The sequence below is a fragment of the Eptatretus burgeri genome, chromosome 2, assembly GCF_056783735.1.
Source record: "Eptatretus burgeri isolate ZD-2024b chromosome 2, Ebu_testis_v1, whole genome shotgun sequence".
Taxonomy (NCBI): domain Eukaryota; kingdom Metazoa; phylum Chordata; class Myxini; order Myxiniformes; family Myxinidae; genus Eptatretus; species Eptatretus burgeri.
Genome location: NC_140962.1, coordinates 66,212,305 through 66,235,955, shown reverse-complemented (window position 1 = coordinate 66,235,955; position 23,651 = coordinate 66,212,305). Strand labels below are relative to the sequence as shown.

General features: G+C 44.9%; 1 protein-coding gene across 3 annotated transcripts in view; it reads left to right on the top strand.

Annotated features, from left to right (window-relative positions):
• The window catches only part of LOC147032209 (polypeptide N-acetylgalactosaminyltransferase 2-like), a 130,173-nt gene that overhangs the window by 7,233 nt on the left and 99,289 nt on the right, over window positions 1–23,651 (top strand). For all 3 annotated transcript variants that reach the window (XM_085869599.1, XM_085869601.1, XM_085869602.1), the window contains exons 2-3: window positions 9,365–9,452; window positions 11,036–11,189. In XM_085869599.1, the coding sequence (XP_085725725.1) occupies window positions 9,365–9,452; window positions 11,036–11,189 (242 nt within the window). The remainder of the gene's footprint in view (window positions 1–9,364; window positions 9,453–11,035; window positions 11,190–23,651) is intronic.

The window sequence follows — 23,651 nt, the reverse complement described above, 5'->3', positions numbered from 1 at the left end:
ATTGTTTTTGAGGTCAAAAGGTCAACAAATTCATCATTTTTAAAATCCTCGATTTTCATCTGATTGACTTTCAATTTGAAGAGGAGTTGCATATTTGGTCATTGAATTCAACCAACCTATTATTTTTGAGGTCAACATCGACCAAAAGGTCAACATTGGTGAAAGGTCAACAACTAAGGTGATATTTCTAAAATCCTCAATTTTCATCCCATTGACTTGAAATTTGAAGAGGATTTGCACATCAGGTCACTGAATTCCACAAACGAGTATTTTTGAGGTCAAATTTGGTTAATGGATTTCGCAAGTATCGCGCTCTGCATGACGGCTCTCTTGTTTGTTCGTTTGTTTGTCCAACTTTGGATTTCTCTCACCTTTCCATTGGGGAGAAGGCACATTCGAAACTTGTACGGATGTGGTTATGGTTAGGCTGGCACATAATTATGAGTTCTGTGGTTTTGGTGGTTTAAAGGGTCCTGTGGAGGAACAAGAGCCAAAGCATATGAAGAAGTGTTTGGACAGAGGGTTTTTGAGTGACCGTATGTGATGATAAGGTGACTCATTTGTGGTGCGACACATGTGGCAATATTTTGGCAGTTGAGTGGGGCATGGTGATGTTGCGCTTTGGTGAAGCAGTCCAGTAGTTGGGAAAGTGGAGGGGCAGGGTGGGCGGTAGGGAAAGTATGGTGGAGGGGTACCTTACCACTAACTTTTAAAGGGTACGGAATGTGATGTAGCAGGATGGCACACATCATTTATGGGTCAGGGTGATGGTGGAGTGGTCACACAGGTGTCATCTTGAAGGAAAATAGCACACAGTGTGGTCTGTGTGGGTGATTTTTATTTTTATTTTTTTTATTTTTTGTTCTTGTATTCATAAAACATAGGCGAGAGCTCAGTGTGGCTGGGTGTATTTCTCCGATTCAGGTTCAAATGTGCTGCTGTGCTGTCTCAGCCGTGGCACGAGTTCAATATTTTGTTTAACCCATCTTTATAATATCCTTGTATGACATATGTAATTGAAATATCCAAATTACCGAGCTGTTTCTTTTGTCCATTTTCTCCATTCTGAGCCCAGCACTATTATTGATGGTCATCGTCTTCGATATATACCATACTCTTTGCAGAGCGTCAGTGCTGCTGATGGAATTTCTTGGCAAGGATGATACTGGGCGGTTTGCCATTGCCTCTCCAGTGGCCAGTCAGCTGGGCAGGGATTTGGAATCTGTTCAGGGTGCCAGTGACGACTCGTCTTGTTTTTGTGAAAAACCCTGAGGGATCTTTAAAGTCCTCAAACAACTAACAACACCAAGTATAGAGATGACAAAAAGGTGTCGTCAAATGATTGTGATGTCTGCACCGTCACTTTTTCTGCACAATTCCGTTTTCATGACTGTTTGCCTCAACAATGCTGACATTTCCATTCGCTGGGCCCCCAAGAGGTTTGCAGTCTGCCGAGGCACTGACCTTTGTGCGCATCGTTTGGTTCTTCCTGCTGTTTATTTTTTTTGTTTGTTTGTTTTTTCGGGTTTTGTGCTCATTTATTTACCTTCGCTGCTGAAGGTGAAGGAGGTTATGTTTTAACCCCTCTCTATCTGTTGTTTGTTTGTTTGTTTGTTTGTTTGTTTGTTGAGTCGCCGAAATAGGTGACCCTTATTGTCAGTAATTCTGTCTGTTTGTTTGGATGTTTGTTCGTTTGTCATCAGCATAATTGGTAGTAAACGTGGACGGATTTTGACCAAACTCGGGTGGTAGGTACATCTTATGACCCAGTGCTTTGAAAATTGTGATGGTTGCTAGGGACGCTTTGGTTCCCTAGCAACAACCGAAAAACCTTCATAATCGGTACCGTTCACGCGAAATCAATTCCGAAAGCCATTATCCCACGTAGGGTTATGAAATTTGGAATGAATGATCTACAGGTGATGCTCCATCAGATATATTCCTGTTTTTGTGATATGTGGAATACTTTACCCGCAGTGCCCCCAACAATTAGGGTATGCGCGAAAATTGGCAAAAATTGAAGGCCCCCTAGCGACCAGGTGAGTGTATCGATACGAATGAAACTTTGCAGGTTCATGGTACTTAATGAGTACTACAACTTTGCCTCAGGACATATTGACTGATTTCGCTTTGGTCAGGGGTCAAAGGTCAGTTAGTGCAAAAATCGATAATATGCGAGAGCTGGAGGTGCCTTCACGCCAAATACCCCTCCTCCTAGGGTTATGGTCGGATGGTCATGAAAATTCACACTAATCGTCTGGAATACATTGTGCACAAACGATCGATCCGGATTTTCGATTTAGATCTTTGTTCACTCACAGCATCTCCTCGAACTTTGGGGATTTCCGATTTCAAACCGCATTTTCGTTCAAATGGATACCGAGTCGTTATCAGTCGATGGAACTAGATGAGATTTGATCTGCATAATCTTAAGGTGATTCCCTATCCACTATATGACATCCATTTTGCTCTATATCTTATAGTTTCCATGCTCGGCTTGTCTGTTTGTTTGTCTCTCCGTGTGTAGGATATCTCAAAACGTTGTCGACGGATCCGGATGAAATTTTGTTGACAGGTTGGGTGTGTGACAAGGACGAACTGATTAGATTTTCGGTGAAGATCCGGATCCGGATCCAACTACTATATAATATTTAAAGTGATTCATCACCATTCAGAAATCGGCCAAAAAGGATATTTAGCACAATATCTGAAAAAAGTTGTGGACGGATTTTGACGAAACTTGGTGGACACGGGTGTGTGACAAGGAAGAATTGATTCAATTTTGGTGAAGATATCCGAATCCGTATCACGATCTGATAATTTTTTTAAGTGATTCTTCACCATTGAGTGATCGGGCTAAACCGAGATATAGCACGATATCTCAAAAAGTTGTTGACTGATTTGGATGAAACTTGGTGGGCAGGTTGGGTACGTGACCACGACGAGTTAATTCGATTTTGGTGAAGATCCGAATCCGGATCTGGATACGAGAATTATTTAATTATAAAAGTGATTAGTCACCATTGAGAGATTAGGGCCAAAAACGATATTTCGCATGATATTAAAAAAATGTATGGGGCCCGATATGTTCTCGTGAATCGGGCATTACGTGGCGGAGGTATGCGCTCTACCGAGTGCCCTTGTAGTTGTTTATGAGATTGAAGAGGAAAAGGAAGAGAGAGGGGTAGAGAGATTGAGATTTATTATGAGGTGTTAAGTGTAATAGTTTGGCTTTTAGCTCCATGCTGGAGAGTCAAGTTAACAATTCCATTTGATTATTTTTGTTTATTTAATAGTATATGGTCCCTGGAGCCTTACAGAGTGTTGTCACTGCAACTTGAAACCTCCAATGCATTTATTCTCCACACTCCATTGCAAAAATGAACTTTCAGTATAATCATTTTGTAACGGGTCAGGGCATTCTCTATATGGCCCGTGCATTATATGCTTTGGCCATGTTGCGGATTCGCGCCCGCCGGCGTGCGGACGGCCACGTAACTCGAATCGCGGCACGTCGCCCACCGGACGGACAATCCAGTCGTGACCCTCTCGGACTAACGCCGGGAACTAGTCACGGGTGGACCTTTCGGTCTCACCGCGATCGTGCCAATCGGCCCCCGCGTGGGATAGGGTTGCTCGCCAAATTCGACCTACCTAAGTACCCACACGGAGGGTAGACCGGGCGATCGCACCTCGCCGCAGGTCGACTTCGGACACGGGCCACTTTAAGCGACCCGTTCCGTACTATCGGGATAACCGAGCGGTGTTATTCGTCGGCCTCGACGGTTCGATGAATTATCGGGCGTATTCAGCCCACTACCAACCCTTTACGTGAAGCAAGATGGAGATTCAATAGAGGAAAAGACGAAGCGAAGCGGGAAAACTTCAACAATAAGCACATTTATTCCGCGATGAACGGAAAGCACACATATACAATTCCACCGAAAGCACATGTAAAAGAAGAAGACAATGCAATATTACACAAAAAGCAAATGCAACAATGCAGATCTAACCGACTACCGGGCACACGGCAACACTTATACAATTTTACTTCACAGACGGCGCCGACAACACAGATACCCAAAGCAAAAGAAAAGAGAACCACCCTCCAGGATGAGGGGGGTAGGCGGGCCTGGGGCCGAGACCGTGTCGGGCCTACCCGTCTGATGATGAGACGCAGAGCGGCGGCGGCGCCTCAACTCCGCGGGCCTCGCGGACAGTGTCTGGTAGGGGGTGGGAAAGGGGCCCCCTTTGTCGCACTATCTCAACGCGGGGGGAAACAGGAGGGGGTTGCTGATGCTCGGGGGAAGGAGGATATCACCCTGTCTCGGGTCCCGCGGCGAGCGTCTCCTCCTCGGCCTCGGTCGCGTTGCTGGCCTCTCCCTGTGCAGCTCCCGGCACCGACGCGAGCACCCCCTCGTCCGCCTTCGCCGCCGTCACCTCTCCACGGCTCCGTCTACTCGCCCTCTCCGTCTCCTCTCTTGGCTCGTCCCAACTCTTCTTTCCAGCTCCACCGACGACTCTCTTGAACTCCGCACAACTCTACTGAACCGCCTTGACTGACGACCGCAGCCGTTTATATAAGCCCCGTGGCTTCGCTCTTTCACCCTTGACCCTCTGCCTCCGACCCTTCACCTCTCTAACTGGCTCCCCATTGGCCCGAGGAAAAGTGGGCGTGAATGCTTTTTGATCCATGAATTTGCATATAGCGACCGCCCTCCAACGCCCTGGAGGCGGGGCCAAATCGCCCCTCGCTCACCGATTGGACGGAACAAAAGTGGGCGTGAGTCGTTTTTGATCCGTTTTCTGTGGAAAGTCCGTGATGTTTTTGAACACGCTGCTCGGTGCGCGCCCTACACGAGTCCAGTATCGGTGCCCACGAGTGGCGCGAGAATGGTGGGGGATGCGATTGTGGCGAGTTGTAACGGTAAAGGTCGTGGCTGTTGTTGTGAAGCGGCGTTGTGGTTGGTGGTTGTTGTGAGGCGGCGTTGTGGTTTGTGGTTGTTGTTGTGAAGTGGCGTTGTGGTTGGTGGTTGTTGTGAAGCGGCGTTGCGGTTGGTGGTTGTTGTGAAGCGGCGTTGTGGTTGGTGGTTGTTGTTGTGATGGCTGTTGAGACGTGGTTGGTGGTGGTAGTAATGGCGGCTGGTCCAAAATAAAGATAGTAAAAGAAAAACGGCTATCCTGAAGAGTCGCAGCCCGCATGGATGACATTTATTCCCTCTAGACAACGGGTTTGGGCCTAACTACACATATACTTACCGAGATATCTCACCTAAGGGACCTGAATGGTGGTTTGTGAATTTCGTCAACCACAACAATGTGCTTTGGCCATTTTCCTTCTGCAAAGTTTTTCTTTTTCTGTTGTGCAGAGATGGAAAGTGACGAATGAAAAAAAAATCACATTGCATTTGGTCTGGTTGTGTGGAATCTCTTTGCATCTTTGCAGGACTTGATGTTTGTGTCTGGCCTTTTTCCTATGTTCCCATCTTATTCTCATGTAATTGACTAATATTCTTCTTTTTTTTCTTCTTTTTTTTTATGCTGCACATGACTGTGTGTGGGTAACATCATTTGCTGGTGGTATGGCTGTGCCACTAATGCAATGCTCGTGAAAATTGGAGCAGGAATTAGGAATTTATTCAGGATGTTTGACGATAGCTCACCGAGTATTCATGATGGATATCGTGGGATCTTTTATAACGTCCAGTCGTCCAACTAATGCCGGAAGACGGGACGCCCGCTTTAAAGTCCATCCAAGTAGTGGGGCAGATAACAGCAATTTTTGAGAGGAATCGTGCAAATGATGATACAAGCATCAAATTTGGCACATTTGTTCCCCAGGGGATTCTAATCAAATCTGTCTGATTGGCCATTTGAAAATCCCAATTTTGAAAAATTTGAAAAAAAAAAAAGTTCAAAAAAGTCAAGATCATGAATCGATGTTGGATGCTGGCTGAGATTGGTGAATGTTTCAGAAACATCATCAAAGACGTTCCAAGTCTGCCATGCAGTTTTCTTCCCTTTACCGTGGAAGGCAGACACAACGTCACATCCAGTGAACGCATGGAAGTATGGGATCCCTCTAGCTTTCTCAGGCCCTATTGCAGAAACTACCTCATGGACTGGAATCCATCGCGCCTTGTCTCCTTGGCCAAAGGCAATCCACATGTTCTCAAGACCTAGTTCCTGTAAGGATGGCAGTACAGATATTCCTGCGACTAGTACGTCCGTGTCATTAGCCTTAATGATAATGGACTTGCTACCATCCGTCGTTGCATCCCTGGCGTGTACAAATATTCGAGTGTCAACTTCTTCATGACAACATGGAGACACAGCATCCAGTGACTTCCTTGTGTTGCTAATGGCATCTTCTCCTTTTGTGACAATCACTGTGCTTGTCGTCTGTGCTTCACACATCTTTTCCGCAAGGAAGTGAAACAGCTCAGTCTTGTTGCTGTCATCTCGAAGAAAGCTTCTCCAGTTACTTGGGGTCTTACTGGTTCCTGTCACTCTTCTTCTGATTCCTTGCCTCCTTTTCGACCTTGCCTCGGACTTCAGACTTGACTTCTTCTCCACATCAAACACTACGTCCACCCTCTCGTACCTGGCACCGTAGGATTCCACCTTTGGGATGATGTCTTCTTTAGCATAGTCATCAAATATCTTTGAAGTGCGTGGAGGTAGGGCAATGATAAGTGCTGAGCCATCAATGATGACTGCATCTCCCCTTGGTTCTCTGTCTGGGATGTTCACTTGCGTTTTAAGAATTTCAGCCAGCTGTGACTTCAAATTTTTTTATTTTTTTTTATTTTTCAAAATTTGGATTTTCAAATGGCCAATCGGGCACATTTGATCAGAAAGCCCCGCAGAATAGAAATGCCAAATTTGATGCTTGTATCATAATTTGCACAATTTTTCTACTATCTACTACACTAAAGGGAGGGCACATGCATTGATGAATCGCCCTGCCTGAGAAACACCGGGATGACAGTTTATAGTTAGGTCGGTGGTTGAACCCAGGCGAGATATCTCAACGGCGAGTGTACTTTCTGCTACTCTGTTCTGCCAATCCCGCTGACTCAAGTTATGCCTTGCCTATTTCATTTGCTTGCATTACCTCTATCGAGCATCATCACCATTCAAAGTTCAACATATCTGATCTTGTGGGAACAGTGCAACTTTATTTTCCCCTCCTTCCTGACTGCCAACCATCTGCGGACAAACCTCGCCTGCCAACAGTCCAACACCGGTGGCCAATGACTCTGCGCCAGTTGAGTCTGCCAGGAACTTGGCCGATTTACAAAGGTGGCAGTATGACGTTCCTGGCATTTGAATGCCTCCTATTTCAATATCATTGTGTAGGTTTCCAATGGTGTTTTCAATTTCTATAGGTATTTCTTTGCATTGCTCCGAGCTTTGCGGAATCTTTACATCAACTACCTTGGATGTGGACTCGTTCGGCGACGACCGCACGTTTATATCCTGCGTCCGTGTTTGCCAGTCCCTGGTGCAGCCGCAGGCTCGCCCAGCTTCTGATTCCATACCGTCCCTCCCCACCCAAGCCTGCTGTCATCTGCAATCCCTTCTGTTGCCATTACTGCAGATCTGTTATCTAGATAATCTCCTGTTTCTTCTGTTTTTGTCGACTTTATTTATTTATATTGCTTGATGGTATTGGTTTTGTTATTTTCAAAGTAATCATAATTTTGATGCTTGAGTACTATTGTTGTTTGCATATGGCTAAACTGAATGATCCAGCTACATTTTCCTTTATTTTTTTTTTTGTCCATCACATCTGTCTAGTTGTCCAAAAGGATGAACAAGTCTGTGCGATTGTTTGCCGTCCATGACTGCACACCATTGTTGCCTGTCCCGTATCATCGTTTGCTTTCTTTAACAAGCCCGTTTCTGTTTTGTTTTCAAAGCGCAAACTTCGTTCGTAACTGGCACTTGTCCGTCGTGTAAATATTGCTCCAAAAATTTGTTTGTTTTAAAAAAAAAAAACAAAGAAACTTTTGATGATTGCAGATTGATTCAATTAATCCAAACCGATTTCAGTGCATTTTTATGATTTTTCATCTTGGTACAGCTAAATGAGCACGGTTTTTTTTTTTTTTTTTTTCTTCGTCTCGCCGGTCTCAGTTCTAATCGATGCATAGAGCATTTACCAATATCTTTCATCTCCTCCTTTTGAGGCAGGTGTGCACGCATCGTTACATGAGTGTCCTCGTTTGCATGGTGAGGTATATGCTGTTTGATTCTTCGAAGGCTGTTTTAATTGAAAATGTTTTGCCTCCAGCAGATTAAATTATTTCGCACATGCTGCCTCTTTAAAAGTCTATGTTTTTCCTAATGAGAATACTTCTGTCGCAGTCGTGTATGCTTAGCTCCCCGTGAGGTCTTGTATCCATCATGAGCAGATGTCACATTTTGTTTATGCTGTGCTGGGTGGGGGAAATGAGCTTGCTTCTTGCAGGTGTGACTTCCAAATTATTTTCATTTGCGAAGCTTTTGAATGTCTCGTGTTTCTCGAGCTGAGGCTCCTGGCAGTGATCAATCGGGTTGGACAAATGGGCATATACCTCGTGTGTCCGTGGTTTATAATAATTGATCATACACTGAACAAGTGCGGACGTTAAAAATTCACAGCATTCGTTTTCATAGCCGTTGGCCTTCATTCCTGAACGACCCGATTGGAAGCCGGAGTAATTGAATGCATTGTTCGGACTTTGATTTTTAACACCCCTTGCCCAGCCGTCTTCCACCTCGCATACGCTGCTCCCACATTTACCCGAGGAGTTGCTATTGTTTCACACCCTCTGCCCCGCTACGCCTTCTCACCCCCTTTCCTTCGTCTGATTTGTTGACCTATCAACCTCCTCTTCTTTCCCATCGCATTTGGTGTGCAACGTTCCCACTTTTGTTCGCTCTGCTCTGTTGTTGTCCGTATCCATTTCCCACTCCCCTTGTGCCTTTTCTAAAACGTCCCTCAACTTCCTTTCTGCCAGGTCCGTCCAAGCCCCTTTTAAGACGTGTTTAAGTTCTCGCTTCACTGATGTATTTTCTGGCCCCTTTTTCTCCTCTCCCGTACTTCCCACTCCACCTTTCCCAGATAGTGCCCCCTCATCCTGCCAACGATCACCAAGCCTGGTTGATGCGTTTCTGCCTCCTGGCTCCTGCTGTTTAAAACTTGGTTCATACTGTCGGTTTTTTTTTCCAAATCTGCGGGAACCTTAAATTGCTCCGAAGAAAGATGCACCAGAAGCTGCAGAATGTTGCACTTATTATGCTAATGTTGGAAAAGCTTGGTTTTTCTCCATTGTTTGAATTGCCTCTTGTGCTCGTTTATTTGTGTCGGAGGCAGGATGACCTCGTGCCGGGGAGGTTGCTACACCCAAAGAATTTTCCACAAATTCCCCAAGATGCAATTGAGAGCCACACGCTACCTCCTGGTAAAATTGTGCTGTCCTCGTATCCCAGTCCTCACAATAGCAATATCAATTGGAGTCGCTGTGTTTTTCATTAAACTTCCAACCACGAGTATGAAATCCTTGTTGATTTTTGTCTTTTGTGTTTCATAGATGTAACGTGTTGGGTGTTGGGCTTTTCATATAGAGGGCTTCTAGTGGCAGTATACTCATGGGAATAATGTAGCGACTGTCTCGGTGAATCGCAACAATGGAATTTTCCTTTCATTGTGATTTAAGCATAACTATGGAGAAAATTGTTGTGGGTTTAACTGTTTTTGAATAGCAACCTTTTGAGCCAAAGTTTTATTGTATTCAGTCCTATTTTTGGAAACTTCTTGACATGCATCGTGTTGTTTTTTTTGCAAACAATATCGAGGCTTGAGGAGCAGCTGGAACACACAACAGATCAGGACGTGCAGAACAAAAGGAACAGTTGAAAGAGATTGGGGGAAAAACACACCAACAGCAGGGATGAGGGACAAAATAGAGGGGGCTTGGAGAAATAATGGATGTGGGGAGGACACAGGGGTTGGATGAGATGGGTACAGTCACATATTGTCAGGAAGGAAAAACTAGAAACTTGGAGAGAGGTGCATTTGGGAATGTTTAACGTGGGTAAAAATCGATCATGGTTTTGGATGGGGGATGATCTCAGATGGTGGTGAACACCTGTCTTTGAAGCCCTGGAGGGAAGAAAGAGATTGAAGAGGATGCAGAAGTTGGTTCCACAGGCGAGAGAAAAGAGGAACGAATGAGTGAAGGTGAGAAGTGAGGCAGAATTTGGTGAGTTTCACCAGAGGGGTTTGCTGGTGGACCGTGTGCACCCTGCAGAAACCTGGGGAGACCAAGCACGGATAGAGCAGGTACAAGACCAGAAGGGAGGCGGTTTAAGACGGAGAGTCCACAGCCCTGTCTGCGATGGGAATGTGATAGGCCCATCGACTCAGCTTCATCATGGGAGATTCCAATGATTTTGAAGGCCTTTCCACGGTGTCAAGCTGAGCAAAGTGTGAGGCAGGAGTGCCAGCCCTAGGGGAGAGCAGTGCTCCATCAAGCTGCAGATGAAAGCCTTGTGGGTGGATCGGAGTACAGGTGTGTCAAGGAAGGACTCTGCATGACATGGGATGGTGCCCAGTTGACAACTGTCTTTTGAGTCCAACTTAGAGATGTGGTTTGCCCAAGAAAGACCATGGCTGATGGTGAGGGCCAAAAATTTGAGTGAATGAACTTCAAGAGGACTGTTAAGAAAGTAGATGGGAGGTTTTGCCACACGGACCATTCAGATTGAGAGATGTATTCCAGGTGTTTCACCAGTCCGTGATTCAATTAAGGGGCACAAAGAGGAAAGCGGTTGCTGCTTGCCTAGCTGAAGGATGGGGGATGTTGTGGCACAGGGTGGAGAAGGTTTAAAGATTTAAACATGTGACGTGGTGTCAAGCTGAATGTACCCATTTTGTTTTATTATATATGTATGTACGTATGTTTTGTAAGCATTATACAATGTCTGAAGCATCGTCTCTGATTGATTTATCTTCCTGTATTAAAATACTTGTCATGGTCTGCAGGAAAAATGCGATGGCAAGATTTTGATCAGAATGCCTACGTGGGAATGACACTTGTGAAGCCAGGGCAGGACCCATATGTGCGTAATAAGTTCAACCAGGTGGAAAGCGACAAACTGCGTTTGGATCGGGCTATACCAGACACCCGCCACGAAAGGTTTGCATACATTGATGAAAGAACGATTTGCTTCTGTCAAATGGATTTCAAATTTTTATTTCTGTAAGTGCTGATAATTCAACTTGCACATAGAGTTAAAAACATTTATTCCATGCAATGAGTCTGTGTTTGAATGATGAATAACATATATATATATATATATATATATATATATATATATATATATATATATATATATATATATATATATATGTACTATTATTATTATTATTATTGTTAATGGTGGTAGAAAAGATCATGGTTTTGGATGGGGGATGATCTATGTTGCATCTTTGACCACTGTTCGCCATAAAATTTTGTAACAAATTTTTTTTTTTTTTAATCTCAGCCCAATATGTGATCGCATATCCACCCCAAACACTTCCTCTTTGTAACCTCAATCATTTCGGTGATAATTTGTCAACGTCTGTCTTTATTTTGCTGGAGTAAATCACTCAATGTTGCTCGATCTCAATGAAACTGTCAGGAGAATCTTACTATAATCCACCGTCTGTTCGTCCGTCTGTTCCCAGGTACCGCTAAAACGGCTGAACAGATCGCAACCATTTTTTGGGTGTGTAATCCTGGGACACCTTGGAGTAAAATAGGCATAAATATAATTACGTGACCCCCCTTGACGGCTCCCGTAGGGAGCTGGTGCTTCTAGGAAGGACAAGTCACAGTCGAGCTCGAGAATAATGCTTGATGGTTTTGCATAATTAGCGGTCAATCTGACTACGTCGAGCTGTGGCCATTTTAAGCAACTAAAATGTGGGACTGCTATCTTGGGCCAAGAAATAGATGAACAGTTCTCGTAACTCAACTCTTAGCCGCACCCTTCTTGAGATATAATATGTTCTATATTCTGCACTGAGCAATGATTTATTAATCAAACATTGTAACTCTTCGCAACATTATTATTTCCATCATCTTTGTCATAAGTGGGGCCTTGAAAACGAAGCAAATCAATCGCCATGTTGATGGAGTATTGTTTTAATGCGTTAATATTTTAAGAGGCTTCTCTTTTTCTGGGTGTGGCACAAATTCTCGACACTGCAAACGTTTCTTGCCCGTTGATTTTTTTCTGAGGCATCTCTTTGTTGCCATATGCTTGGTGGGTTGTTTATTTTATTTTATTTAAAAAAATATTTTTGGAACAGGAGAGCCTGGCCTTCCGAGAATGAAGTTTGAGTGGATAGATGCAAGTGTCAGAATTTTGTTTTTATTTGTTTTTCAAGGCAGCTGTTCAGGGCATTTCTACGAGATCTGTTTAAGATGTCAAAATGCATGATTTGGTTAAAGTTGGCAATCTCCCTGTTGTTGTGTTATCTTATGAAATTATTTTGTTTCGGTGTTTTTATTTTTTAAGCGGTGTTCGTCTACTTGTCGTCATACACGAGTGAAGAATAATGGTCATTGTGTGATTCCAAAATCGTTCAGTTCCTCCACTTCCATTGAAATGCAACAAATGGACCCTTGCATCTTCGTGTACGCACAACACTTTTTGTATGCATCAATGCCTTACCGATGAACATCTGTTGATGAGATTTTCAAATTGCACGTGCATTAAATGATGTACATTATTTCTGTTATGATGCTTGCTTAAAAAAAGAAAAAAAAATCCCATAATGCACGGTAAATGTTAAGTGACAAGGAGATAGATTTTAATTTTAATTTAGTCTCTTATTATGTTACTGTCAGTGACCTGTGGAAATTCCATGTAATGTAAAATGTGACTTCAGGTCCTCAACTTCCCCCCTCTCACCCAACCCCAAGGAAAGTTCTTGTGGGGTGGGGGGGGTGGTTTATAATATTTAAATATGAATAAAAAGCAACTCGACACAAATGAGTTGATTTTAAATTATCAGTTATAGCAGGAAGGGAAGGTCAACATAAATTTATCAAAAACTGGAATGGAAATTCAAACCGCCAACCTTACGGAGCAGCCGTGTCCCCAATACACCATTGGACTTCCGGCCGGTGTTTTACGCCGTATGTTTCCCTTTGCCCATATCTCGACCTCAATTAATCAACTCAAAGTAATAAAAAAAATTAACGCTGATGAACACAGGTAAGTGACAAATGTGTTTCTTCGGTGAGCTTTATACATATTGTTGCGGTTCTGCAAAACTGCATGCCTCTAAGGCAATGGCACCCAACATACAGTGATCCCCAGGCAGTTATTTCATTAATATTCATGTAGTTAGTCCTCCGCTCATGTCTAGTGGGTGGTGCGAACGGTCGAAGTGCATTGCGTGGGACTCGTAGTTAGGTCTAATAAATATCTCTTTGATTCGTACTCTGACCCCTATTCTAACTCTTTCCTTTTAGCCACAATACACAACAAGCATGCAAGCACACACGTCATTCAACGGACAATTGTTGAATAAGCACACCGCGATGCCCCCCGTTGCTCGGATCGTCCACGTCGCACACAAGACAACCTTCCTCGGAATTTGTGCGCCATTTTCCATTGAAATATGCGCACCAATTCCCAACCGGCACCTCACCTTACTCCGCACCTTGCTCACCAAATCTCACCACTTTGACCACAAACGTCTCCCGCACACGGGAAAAATACTCCCGCACCCCCTCGCACCTCTGCAACGCTACAATTTGCCACTCTGTTTTGAGTACCGCGTGGCATTCATCCCTCGTGATCTTTGCCCCCGACCCCGGGTCTGCAACAATATAAACAAAATAGCAGAATTTGTTGAAAAAAATTTGAAGAAGGTGTTTTGGTCACAAATATACATAACCATAAGAGACGCCACGAGGAGTGATGTAAGGGCCACATCGGCCATTTTGGAGTTAATGCCATATAGCACTATTTTAACCCTTCCCCTATCATCCGAGCCTATCATCATCATTTCGTGAAAAAATGTCGCTTACATCACTCCTCCTTGCCGGGCCTCATATACGTTTGCTCCATTATAATAAGATATATTATATATAATTTTAAATGTCCGAGACATGAACATTCGCTCGCACATTTGAACCGGTCATGGGTGGCGTAACTCGGGACTCATTGGTTGGGCAGAGCTTTGCTCTTCCGTGAGAAGTACTTAGTGCGAGCATCCCGTGTACTGTATAGTGCTGTCCTGTACTGCTCACAATTGCATTCATCGTGCTTGATATTTTACCGTGACAACGAACCCGATTCATGGTTGATAAACGTTGCAGTGGTGTTCCTGCAACAAACAAACAAAAAATGTTGCAGTGATGTTTCTGGAACAAAGAAACGTATAACCTTAACACTGGAGTTGTACAACTATCTGATAAAGGTGAATCTCCCTCCAAGAACGGTCGTTTGTTAGTCCTTATCGTTTGTCAATGAGAACAATTGTAAAAGACAAGATAAGAATTTTACAACTGGAGATGAATTTTTTTTCTCTATTTTATGTTATTTCTGGCAAGTACAACATGTCACTTCGCTGACAGGAATATCAGGACCGGGATTGGGGGGGGGGGGTGGGGATTGGCAGAGGAAGGGGAGTGAGGAAAAGGGGGTGGCGAGAAAGGGGTGAGGAGAATAAGCAGTTTTAGGGGAGGGAATGGGGCTGCAGTGTGTGGGTGAAGGGGGTGCGGGTGGGTGAGGGAAGTGAGGAGGAGGGGGTGAGTGGTATGGGGAGAGGAGTGAGGGGTAGGGGAGTGAAGGGGGAGGGAGAGGCATTGTGAAGGGGGAGGGGAGGCAGTGTGAAGGGGAAGGCGAGGGATGGCAGTGTGATGGCAGGGGAAGGAGAGGGGAGGCAGCGTGAGGGGAGGGAAGGAGAGGGGAGTCGGCGTGAGGGGAGGGAGAGGGAGAGGTGAGGGGAGGGAGAGGGGAGTCGGCGTGAGAGGTGGGTGAGGGGAGGGGAGTTGGCGTGAGGGGAGGGATCGGGAGAGGGGAGTCGGCGTGAGAGGAGGGAGAGGGGAGGGTAGTCGGCGTGAGAGGAGGGAGAGGGGAGGGGAGTCGGCATGAGAGGAGGGATCGGGAGAGGGGAGGGAGAGAGGGGGAGTGGGAGGGAGAGGTGAGGTAAGGGGAGGGAGAGGAGAGTCGGCGTGAGAGGAGGGATCGGGAGAGGGGAGCCAGCGTGACGGGAAGGATCGGGAGAAGGGATTTGGCGTGAGAGGAGGTAGAGGGAGAGGGGAGTTGGCGTGGGAGGAGGGATCGGGAGAGGTGGAGTCGGCATGAGGGGAGAGGGGAGTCGGTGTGAGAGGAGGGATCGGGAGAGGGGAGTCGGCGTGAGAGGAGGGAGAGGGGAGTCGGCGTGAGAGGAGGGAGAGGGAGAGGAGAGTCGGCGTGAGAGGAGGGAGAGGGAGAGGGGAGTCAGCGTGGGAGGGGGGATCGGGAGAGGGGAGGGAGAGGGAGGCAGCGAGAGAGAAGTTCCACTTTCTGCACATTCTTTAATCTCTTCTTCACTATATATATATATATATATATATATATATATATATATATATATATATATATATATATATATATATATATATATATATATATATATATATATATATATATATATATACAGGGTGCCCCCACAGAAAACCAGGAAATTTGGTACAGTTTATTTAAAACTAAACAAAAGCAAACTTAGATGGAGTGTAAAACAAAGATATACTTTATTATATTGTTACGGCTGTGGAAATTCGCAGAACACCATAAAGGTCCGTAGTTCAGTTAGATTGATAAGTCTGTGTTCAGTTAGATTTCCCCACCGTTGTTTAATGGGAATTATTCGTGTTCACCGGACTGTGACCCTTTGAGATCGTGTTTTTCTTTCTCTATCGTTATTTTGAACCGACATATCTCGCCCACCATTACAACAAAACACGACGCCAACAACACAACCACCCCCAACTACGCCACAACGCCAACCACGCTACGATCGCCACAACAACACCACCACCATTTAACCATCTTCGCCACTACGCCAGCTTGCAAACGCCATCCTCCACAGACCACGCTACGACCCTTTCCGCATTGAAAAAAGGTCCGAGAACGCGGGCGTAAAAGAGGAGAAAAAGAAACCTCCAATGGTGAGTGTGGGTTTTTTACCGCCTTTTTTCTCCGAGGCTGGTGTGACGAGCAGGGCGAGGCGGCTCGCTCGCGATTGGTGGATATGAGGAGTGAGGCCGTCGGAGTTGAGAAACGCCCCTTTTCGAGAAGCTTCTCGAAGGGAGGCGGAGCCGAAAATGGGGAGGGATGAAGGGCGGAGCCCCAGGCTATATAAGGCGGACAGCCGTGAGCCTTGGTCTCCTCCTCTTCGTTGGCGCTCTTCTCCTGGTCTGGTCTCCTCTCTTCGTTGGCGCTCTTGTCCTGGTCTGCTCTCCTCTCTTCGTTGGCGCTCTTCTCCTGGTCTGGTCTCCTCTCTTCGTTTTGCGCCCTTCTCTTGGTCTGGTCTTCTCTTGGTCTGGTCTTCTCTTGGTCTCTTGGTCTCTTGGTCTCTGGGTCTGTGGAGCGACCCGCACCCCAGAGGCGTGGGTCGGTGGAGAGTCCGGGCGACGTACCGGAGACACGGACGGGAGGTGCAGCTCTGCCGGCTGTGGGGCGCGAACCTGCGTGTCCGTGGGGGAGAGTGCCAGAGAGAGCTCGCCGACCATCGAGGCACCTCGAGGGTGCAGGTAACCTGCTACGGTCTCGCGGGACCCGTTCGGTCTCCCAGGTCCCGTGCCATAAAGACCCAAGTGGTCCAGCCTGACCCCCTTGTCTGTGAGGGGGTCTTTTCTTGTATTTATTTTGGGTTTTTGAATGAATGTTGTCGTGGCGCCGTCTGTTAAGTAAACCTGTCTAAGTGACTGTTCATGTACATTCTCATTGTAGTCGGTGGTAACGCTTTCTATTTGTTTCTTGTACATTGCATGACTGCCTTGCTTGTACCTACCTGCATGATTCCTTGCTTGTGTTGTGTGTAGATAGTGAATAAATGTCCTTGCTTGTGAAATGTATCCCGTTCGTTGCGTCCTCTATTCCCCATTGAAAACACCATCTTGCATCGCGGAATAATTTGTTGGGTTTTAAACACCCGGTAAGGAGAATCGGATCCGTCGAGGTCGGCGATAATACCCGCTCGGTTATCGCTGTAGAACGGAACGAACCTCTTAAGCGGTTTGTGTCCCAAGCCGACCTGCGGCGAGGTACGGCCCCTCGGTAGGTTACCCGTGCGAGTACTTAGGTATTTCGATATTCGGCGAGTGACCCTATTTCGCGCGGGTAGAATGCGGACTGGGCTGTGGTGAGGTTAAACCCCCACCCGTGACTGGTTTCTGGCGATAGTTCCAGGAGGGTCACGACTGAATTGTCCGTCCGGTGGGCGACGCGGTCGCTATTAGTGGAAAGCGGCCGATCGCACGCCAGCGGGCGCGAATTTGTAACAATATGTTAGTTTATTGATATGGTAAAATACGGCAAAATAAATCTCAAAATCTCAAATTTCCTGGTTTTCTGTGGGGCACCCTGTATTATCGTCCGAACAGTGGAATAAAATTGAGCTTAAGGCTCTGCTTCAACAAATACACGTCGTGATAGAAATCGCTAATTTGTTAAAATTTTTAGATTCCACTCCACATTTCGACACTTATTTTGTCCGTGAGATGCGATTCTCAAATCCGATACATTTCGATTATATACTTTAGTCCGTGAGAGTATATGGAATTTCCAAGGCAAGGCGTGTTTGATTTGGCCAAATGAAGACCCCTGTGAGGCGAATTGGGGCTGACCAAGGATAATCCTTTAATGGAGGTAAGCCGTTAATTATCCTCAAAAAGGGGTGTTTAAATTTACCCAAGCACCCAATTTTCATGATGTACTTCCTTGGAGTTCTCTTCATATGCATGCAAAGTTTGGGTCCCCAAGGTTTCCTGGTTTTGGAAACACACACACACACACACACACGTATATATATTTTGTATTATTTATTATTGTATCTTATTTATTATTGTTACATAATGGTAGTCAAAGGGAACAAACAAGGGGAAATGTTTTTATTTTGCATGACCTCACTTGGTTAGGTATACGTACACATATTGTTTGGTTTTGTCGGCAGTATTTTCCGACTTGGGTACCAATCGATTTACGAACGGACTGCAGGAACGTAACCCGTTCATAAGTCAGGGACTACCTGTATCTTTTCTATTTAATTCTAGCTTCAGTTTCCCATTCAATTCTGGGTTAGCAAACACACACACACACACACACACACACACACACACACACACACACACACACACACACACACACACACACACACACACACACACACACACACACACACACACACACACACACACACACACACATACATCTATACATACTCAGATATGCGATAGCTGCATTATAGTTTGTTTTTGTTTTTTGTTTTGTTTTCATTGTCAAGGCTCGTAAGAGAGCCAACACACAACGCACAACAAGGGGGGCAGTAGACAAAAGGGGTATGAGGGGGAAGGACAAAACAGTGGGGAACAGAGACATTAGATCTGTGGAAGGGAGTAGGATGGGGCGGGGAACATGGGGAATAGAAGATGGACATTACAGGGACTTTCAGGAAGGAAGGCAGGGAATTTGAAGGAGGTGGGTTTGGGGTGGATTAACGGGGGGTAGAAAAGATCGAGGTTCTTGGATTGGGGAAGATAAGTGGTGGTGAACAGGTGATTTGAAGACCTGGAAGGAAGAGTGGGATTGAACGGAGTGTGGGAGTTTATTCTAAAGGTAGGAAGAAAAGAGGAACGAAAGAATGAAGGTGAGCAGTGATTCGTGAGTAAGATACATTCTACTTTTTCTTATTCCCCTTTAACCAATACGAAATGCCGGCCGAGAGGTGGGCTCTGCTTTTGAATGTGCATTAATTGAGAGAAGAAAGGAGTTCCATTTAGCTTTCATAGTTGGTTCAACTGGGTCAGCCACAGGTAGAGTTGAAGGTGCTTTTGTCCGACACGAGGCTTGAGGCAGCGGTTTTGGTTCATCACATATCCATCATTCTTCGAAAATCTGCACTTCAGTTGTTCCATTTTAAACATTACTGATGCTGACAAGGATCTCAAGACCGGATCAACTCAGCAACCTGCATGATGTGGCACCCTCAGAACTCCTTTATTGTGACGAGACCGTGCTGTCACTATGGTGACATGCCTTGAACTCCTTCAGCTATCCTCTACCCTGAGTCCACTGCACTGCTCTGCGTGTTGCTGAAGTTCTCACCCTCACTCCTTTTCTACTTCTCCTTCCCAGTGTGCCTTCACTTTGCCAAATGTGATCGTGCAGCCCATAATAAGAGAAAGCGCAACAGTGTTGGAGAACACAGTTGATCTTTTTATGAAGAAACAAGTCCAAAGATTTGGTTCACAATGAAAAGGGCATACAAGAAGGCAGTGGTATGGTTGCCGACATTGACAGTAAGAACACAACACATTCGTACCCAGCTACCTTTGTTATATATATTATATCCTCACTATATTTCACGGACCAGTGTGTTTGTTTGTGTGTGTGTTTTTTATTTTATGTCGCGCTCTTCCTCCTCCGGTTCTGGTCCAATTGTATCCAGCCCAGATTACCAAGAGGTTGAAGCATAAGACTAGATAATCCTCATCGCAGAAAGGTTGGTGATCACGCATTGCTTACTATCTCCTTTCTAGTCTTTTTCTTTTTTTTTTCTGCTGCTCTTTCAGCTCCAAACATCTCATCAGCCAATCAGCTGACATGCATTCCTGCAATTATCTCCTTCTCGTTAACCTTAAAATTCAGGCTTATTACTCACCTCCACTCCCCTTGTCCCCCCCCCCCCCATTTTCTTCTGCCTATCTATACTATGAGAGATGTTTGTCTGTCTGTCTGTCGCCATTTTTCTCAGAGATAGCCAAACTGATCTTCTTAAAACTTCCAGTTTCATCAGTGAGTGCCGGGGAGTGTTTTGGGCAAAAAAAATTTTTTTGAAAATGTTGTAAAAAATAAAAGTTGGATTTTTTTTAACACTGTTTTGTATAAGCCTTTGTATGCATTTGTGGCTTTGTGAAAGGTAATATTAAATGATTCCCAACCCCATTCTTTAGTGGGTGTAGCGGAAGTGTTTTAAGTCCCCCACAAAAAAATGGGGAAAAAGCAATTTTATTTCAAAATGCCAATAGGATTAGAACAGCACCGGGCAATGCCGGGTACCCCTGTTCGTGTGTAATAATCTTGGTATATGTAGTCCACACATTCTTCCATTCAGAGCTTCAAGGTGGCAGCCTACCACAATCTTGTTCTCTTCCATCCCTCGTGATCTTTTCCACATTGAGTAACCCGCAGGCCTCCCTTTCTGTCGTTTCTTGCTCTTTTATCCGATTCAAAATAATACCACGTATCCTATTTTTTGTCTTGCTCTTCCTTGCGCCTCAGTCTTGTGCTTGGTAAATAAGATCCGAGGAGAGTCAGAAAAAGAAATTTGAAAAAGTCAAGTGTAAAGTGGTGTCCAGTGTTGTACTTTGCCTACGTCACGTCCATTCAATATTTTATGGATCACGTGGTAGAGTGGTTTTGTCATTCTTTTCTGGGAACGTTTTTGTATTGAGGCCATGCATGTATGAGTCGCTTAAAATGGACATTTATGATCGACACAAAATGGAGAATTTTTGGCTCCTCTCCTTTAATATCATTTTTAAAAAGTTGTTTTCCATATCTCTCACACACACACACACATACCCTTCTGTCTTCCAAAGCAGTATGTACCATGATCCATGACCTTATTCATTTGAAACTAGAACGGCCGCTCGGTAGAGCGCATACCTCTGCCATGCGATGCCTGATCAAGTAGAATATATCAGGCCCAATATATTTTTGAAATATCATGCTATATATCGTTTTGACCTTTTTTTTGGTCACCACCCCATTCCAGCCCATCTCTCATTGGTGAAAAATCACTTTAATAATTAAATAATTCTCGTATCCAGATGTCGATCCGGATATTCACCAAGATTGAATCAATTTTGCATCCTTGTTACTCACCAAACCCGTCCATCAAGTTTCGTCCGAAACCGTCCACACCTTTATGAGATTTTTTTTTTTTGTATACCTTGGTCGAGGCTCGTATGAGAGCTAACACACAACTCACAGCAAGGAGGCATGAAACAAGAGGGGCGGGAGTGGAAGGGACAAAACAGTGGGGAACAGATACATTAGGTGAACTGTGGAAGGGAGAGGGACGGGGATGGGACGGGGAACATGGCGAAGAGAAGATGGACATTTCAGGGACTTTCAGGAAGGAAAGCAGGAGAAATGAAGGAAGTGGGCTTGGGTGGATTATCGGGGGTAGAAAAGATCGAGGATTTGGATGGGGGAAGATAAGAGGTGGTGGTGAACAGCTGTTTTGAAAGCCTGGAGGGAAGAATGGGAAAGAATAGAGTGAGGAAGTTTATTCCAAAGGCGGGAAAAAGAGGAATGAAAGAGTGAAGATGAGCAGTGATTCGTGATTTTGGTAATTTTACCAGAAGGGGGTTGTTGGCGGACCTTGAGCGCCCTGTGGAAATGTGGTGGGGACAAATCGCAGAGAGAGCAGGGGGGCAAGGCTGGAGAGGAGTCGGTAGAAGACAGAAAGACCACCGACCAACCTGCGGTGATTGAGTGAGAGGCCCAAAGACTCAGCTTCATTGCGGGAGATGCCGATGATCTTAAATGCCCTGGTTTCGACAGCGTGAAGCCGAGAAAGGTGGGAGGCAGGAGCACCAGCCCAGAGGGGAGAGCAGTACTCCATCAGGCTACGGACAAAAGCTTTGTAAGTGGTCAGGAGCTCAAGAGGGCCGAGGAAGGACTTAGCACGACGGAGGATTCCCAGTCGGCGACTGGCTTTTGAGGCGAGGTTGGAAATGTGACTTTCCCAGGAAAGGTCATGGCAGATAGTGAGACCCAGAAGCTTGAAAGAAAAGACTTCTTCCAGAGGATTGTTGAGAAAGTGGATGGGGGGGTTTTGTAAACGGTCCTTTCGAAGAGACATAGTGAGAGTGTGAGATTTGTCTGGATTGAAAGACATGTTCCACGTGTTGGAAAAGTTTGTGATTTTATCCAGATCTGCAGTGAGCGAAGAAGCTGCTGCTTGCCGGTCTGAGGGATGACAGATGGTACGGCAGAGGGTGGAGTCGTCGGCAAAGAGAAATAGAGGATTTTCCAGAGTCCGAGATATCCTGCACACAAGCAAATAAACAAAGAAACAAGCCGGTAGGCGACATGGGTGGTCGCTATATAATTGCATATTAGTCATACAGTTCTTGACGGATCGGGCTGAATTTTTTTTACAAAGAGGTTGATTATAGTGCCCATAAAAGCCCGGAAGCCGATTTTTGATTTTTGAAAAAAAAAAGATATAAAAACATTTTTCGGATTTTTTCAAAAATTTCAAAGTCCCGTTGCTAGGCAAGGGTGGCGTCCATAGCAACGGTGCTCAAAAGCATACAACTAGATCCTGGTATGAACCTACCGGTCAAGTTTCATCAAAATCAGTTGACTCCTCTGGCCTCCAGAGCTGTCCATTACATACAAACAGACAGACGGAAAACCTGAGAATAATGGCACTCTCGCGACCACCCAACAAGCAGACAGAAATGGGTGAAAACATAACCTCCTTCCACCTTCGGTGATGGAGATAAATATGGAAAGTCCCAAATACACTTGGAAAACATGGCACCTGTGCTCAATGCTAGCTAGCTCGCTAGTTCCGACAGAAATACTGCACAAATGTTTGTTTCGTACCACGGAGAGAGAACTCTAAGCACGTTTTGAAACGTCATGGTTGTCACAGGAGTTTTATTTGAAAGGGATGGGGTTTTTTTGTAATCCGTGTTTTTCATTGCAAGTATTTTGTGAATCTCTGAGAATTTTACAGTCACGTCTGCTTTTCAAAGTTACAGAGAAATCGAACACAGGTGGAGGCCATTCAGCCCATCATGCCCGCGTGAACACCATCCTAATTTATCTGCACAAGATCCAAGGAAATTAAAAAAAGAAATTAATTATTTATTATTACTATTATTATTATTATTATTGATATTTAAAATTTATTTTATTTTTTATTTTTTAATTAAAAAAAACAAAACATACAACATCAACCACACAACACCCCTTGACAAGACCCCCCACCCCCCCACCAACAACACTCCATACACATGCACACAATCACCCATCAATGCTCAAACTACTGAAAAGTCCTGTCAACATCCTTATACCCCTCTATCTCCATAACTTACAGGTGCCTATCTAATTCTAATTTAAACTTATCTGCTGTTTCTGCTGCCACTACCTTTCCAGACCATTCCATGCATTAACTACTGTCCGAGTAAAAGTCCCCTGCCTTACTACCATCTTAACTCTCCTCTTCTTTACTCTCAGGCTATGGCCCCTGGTCCTATCATTGGCTACTCTGTTGAATAATTCATCTGCACTTGTGTTATCTCTACCTTTCATTATCTCAAACATCTATATCATATCTCCTTGTAACCACCTCTTTATCTAGTGAACAA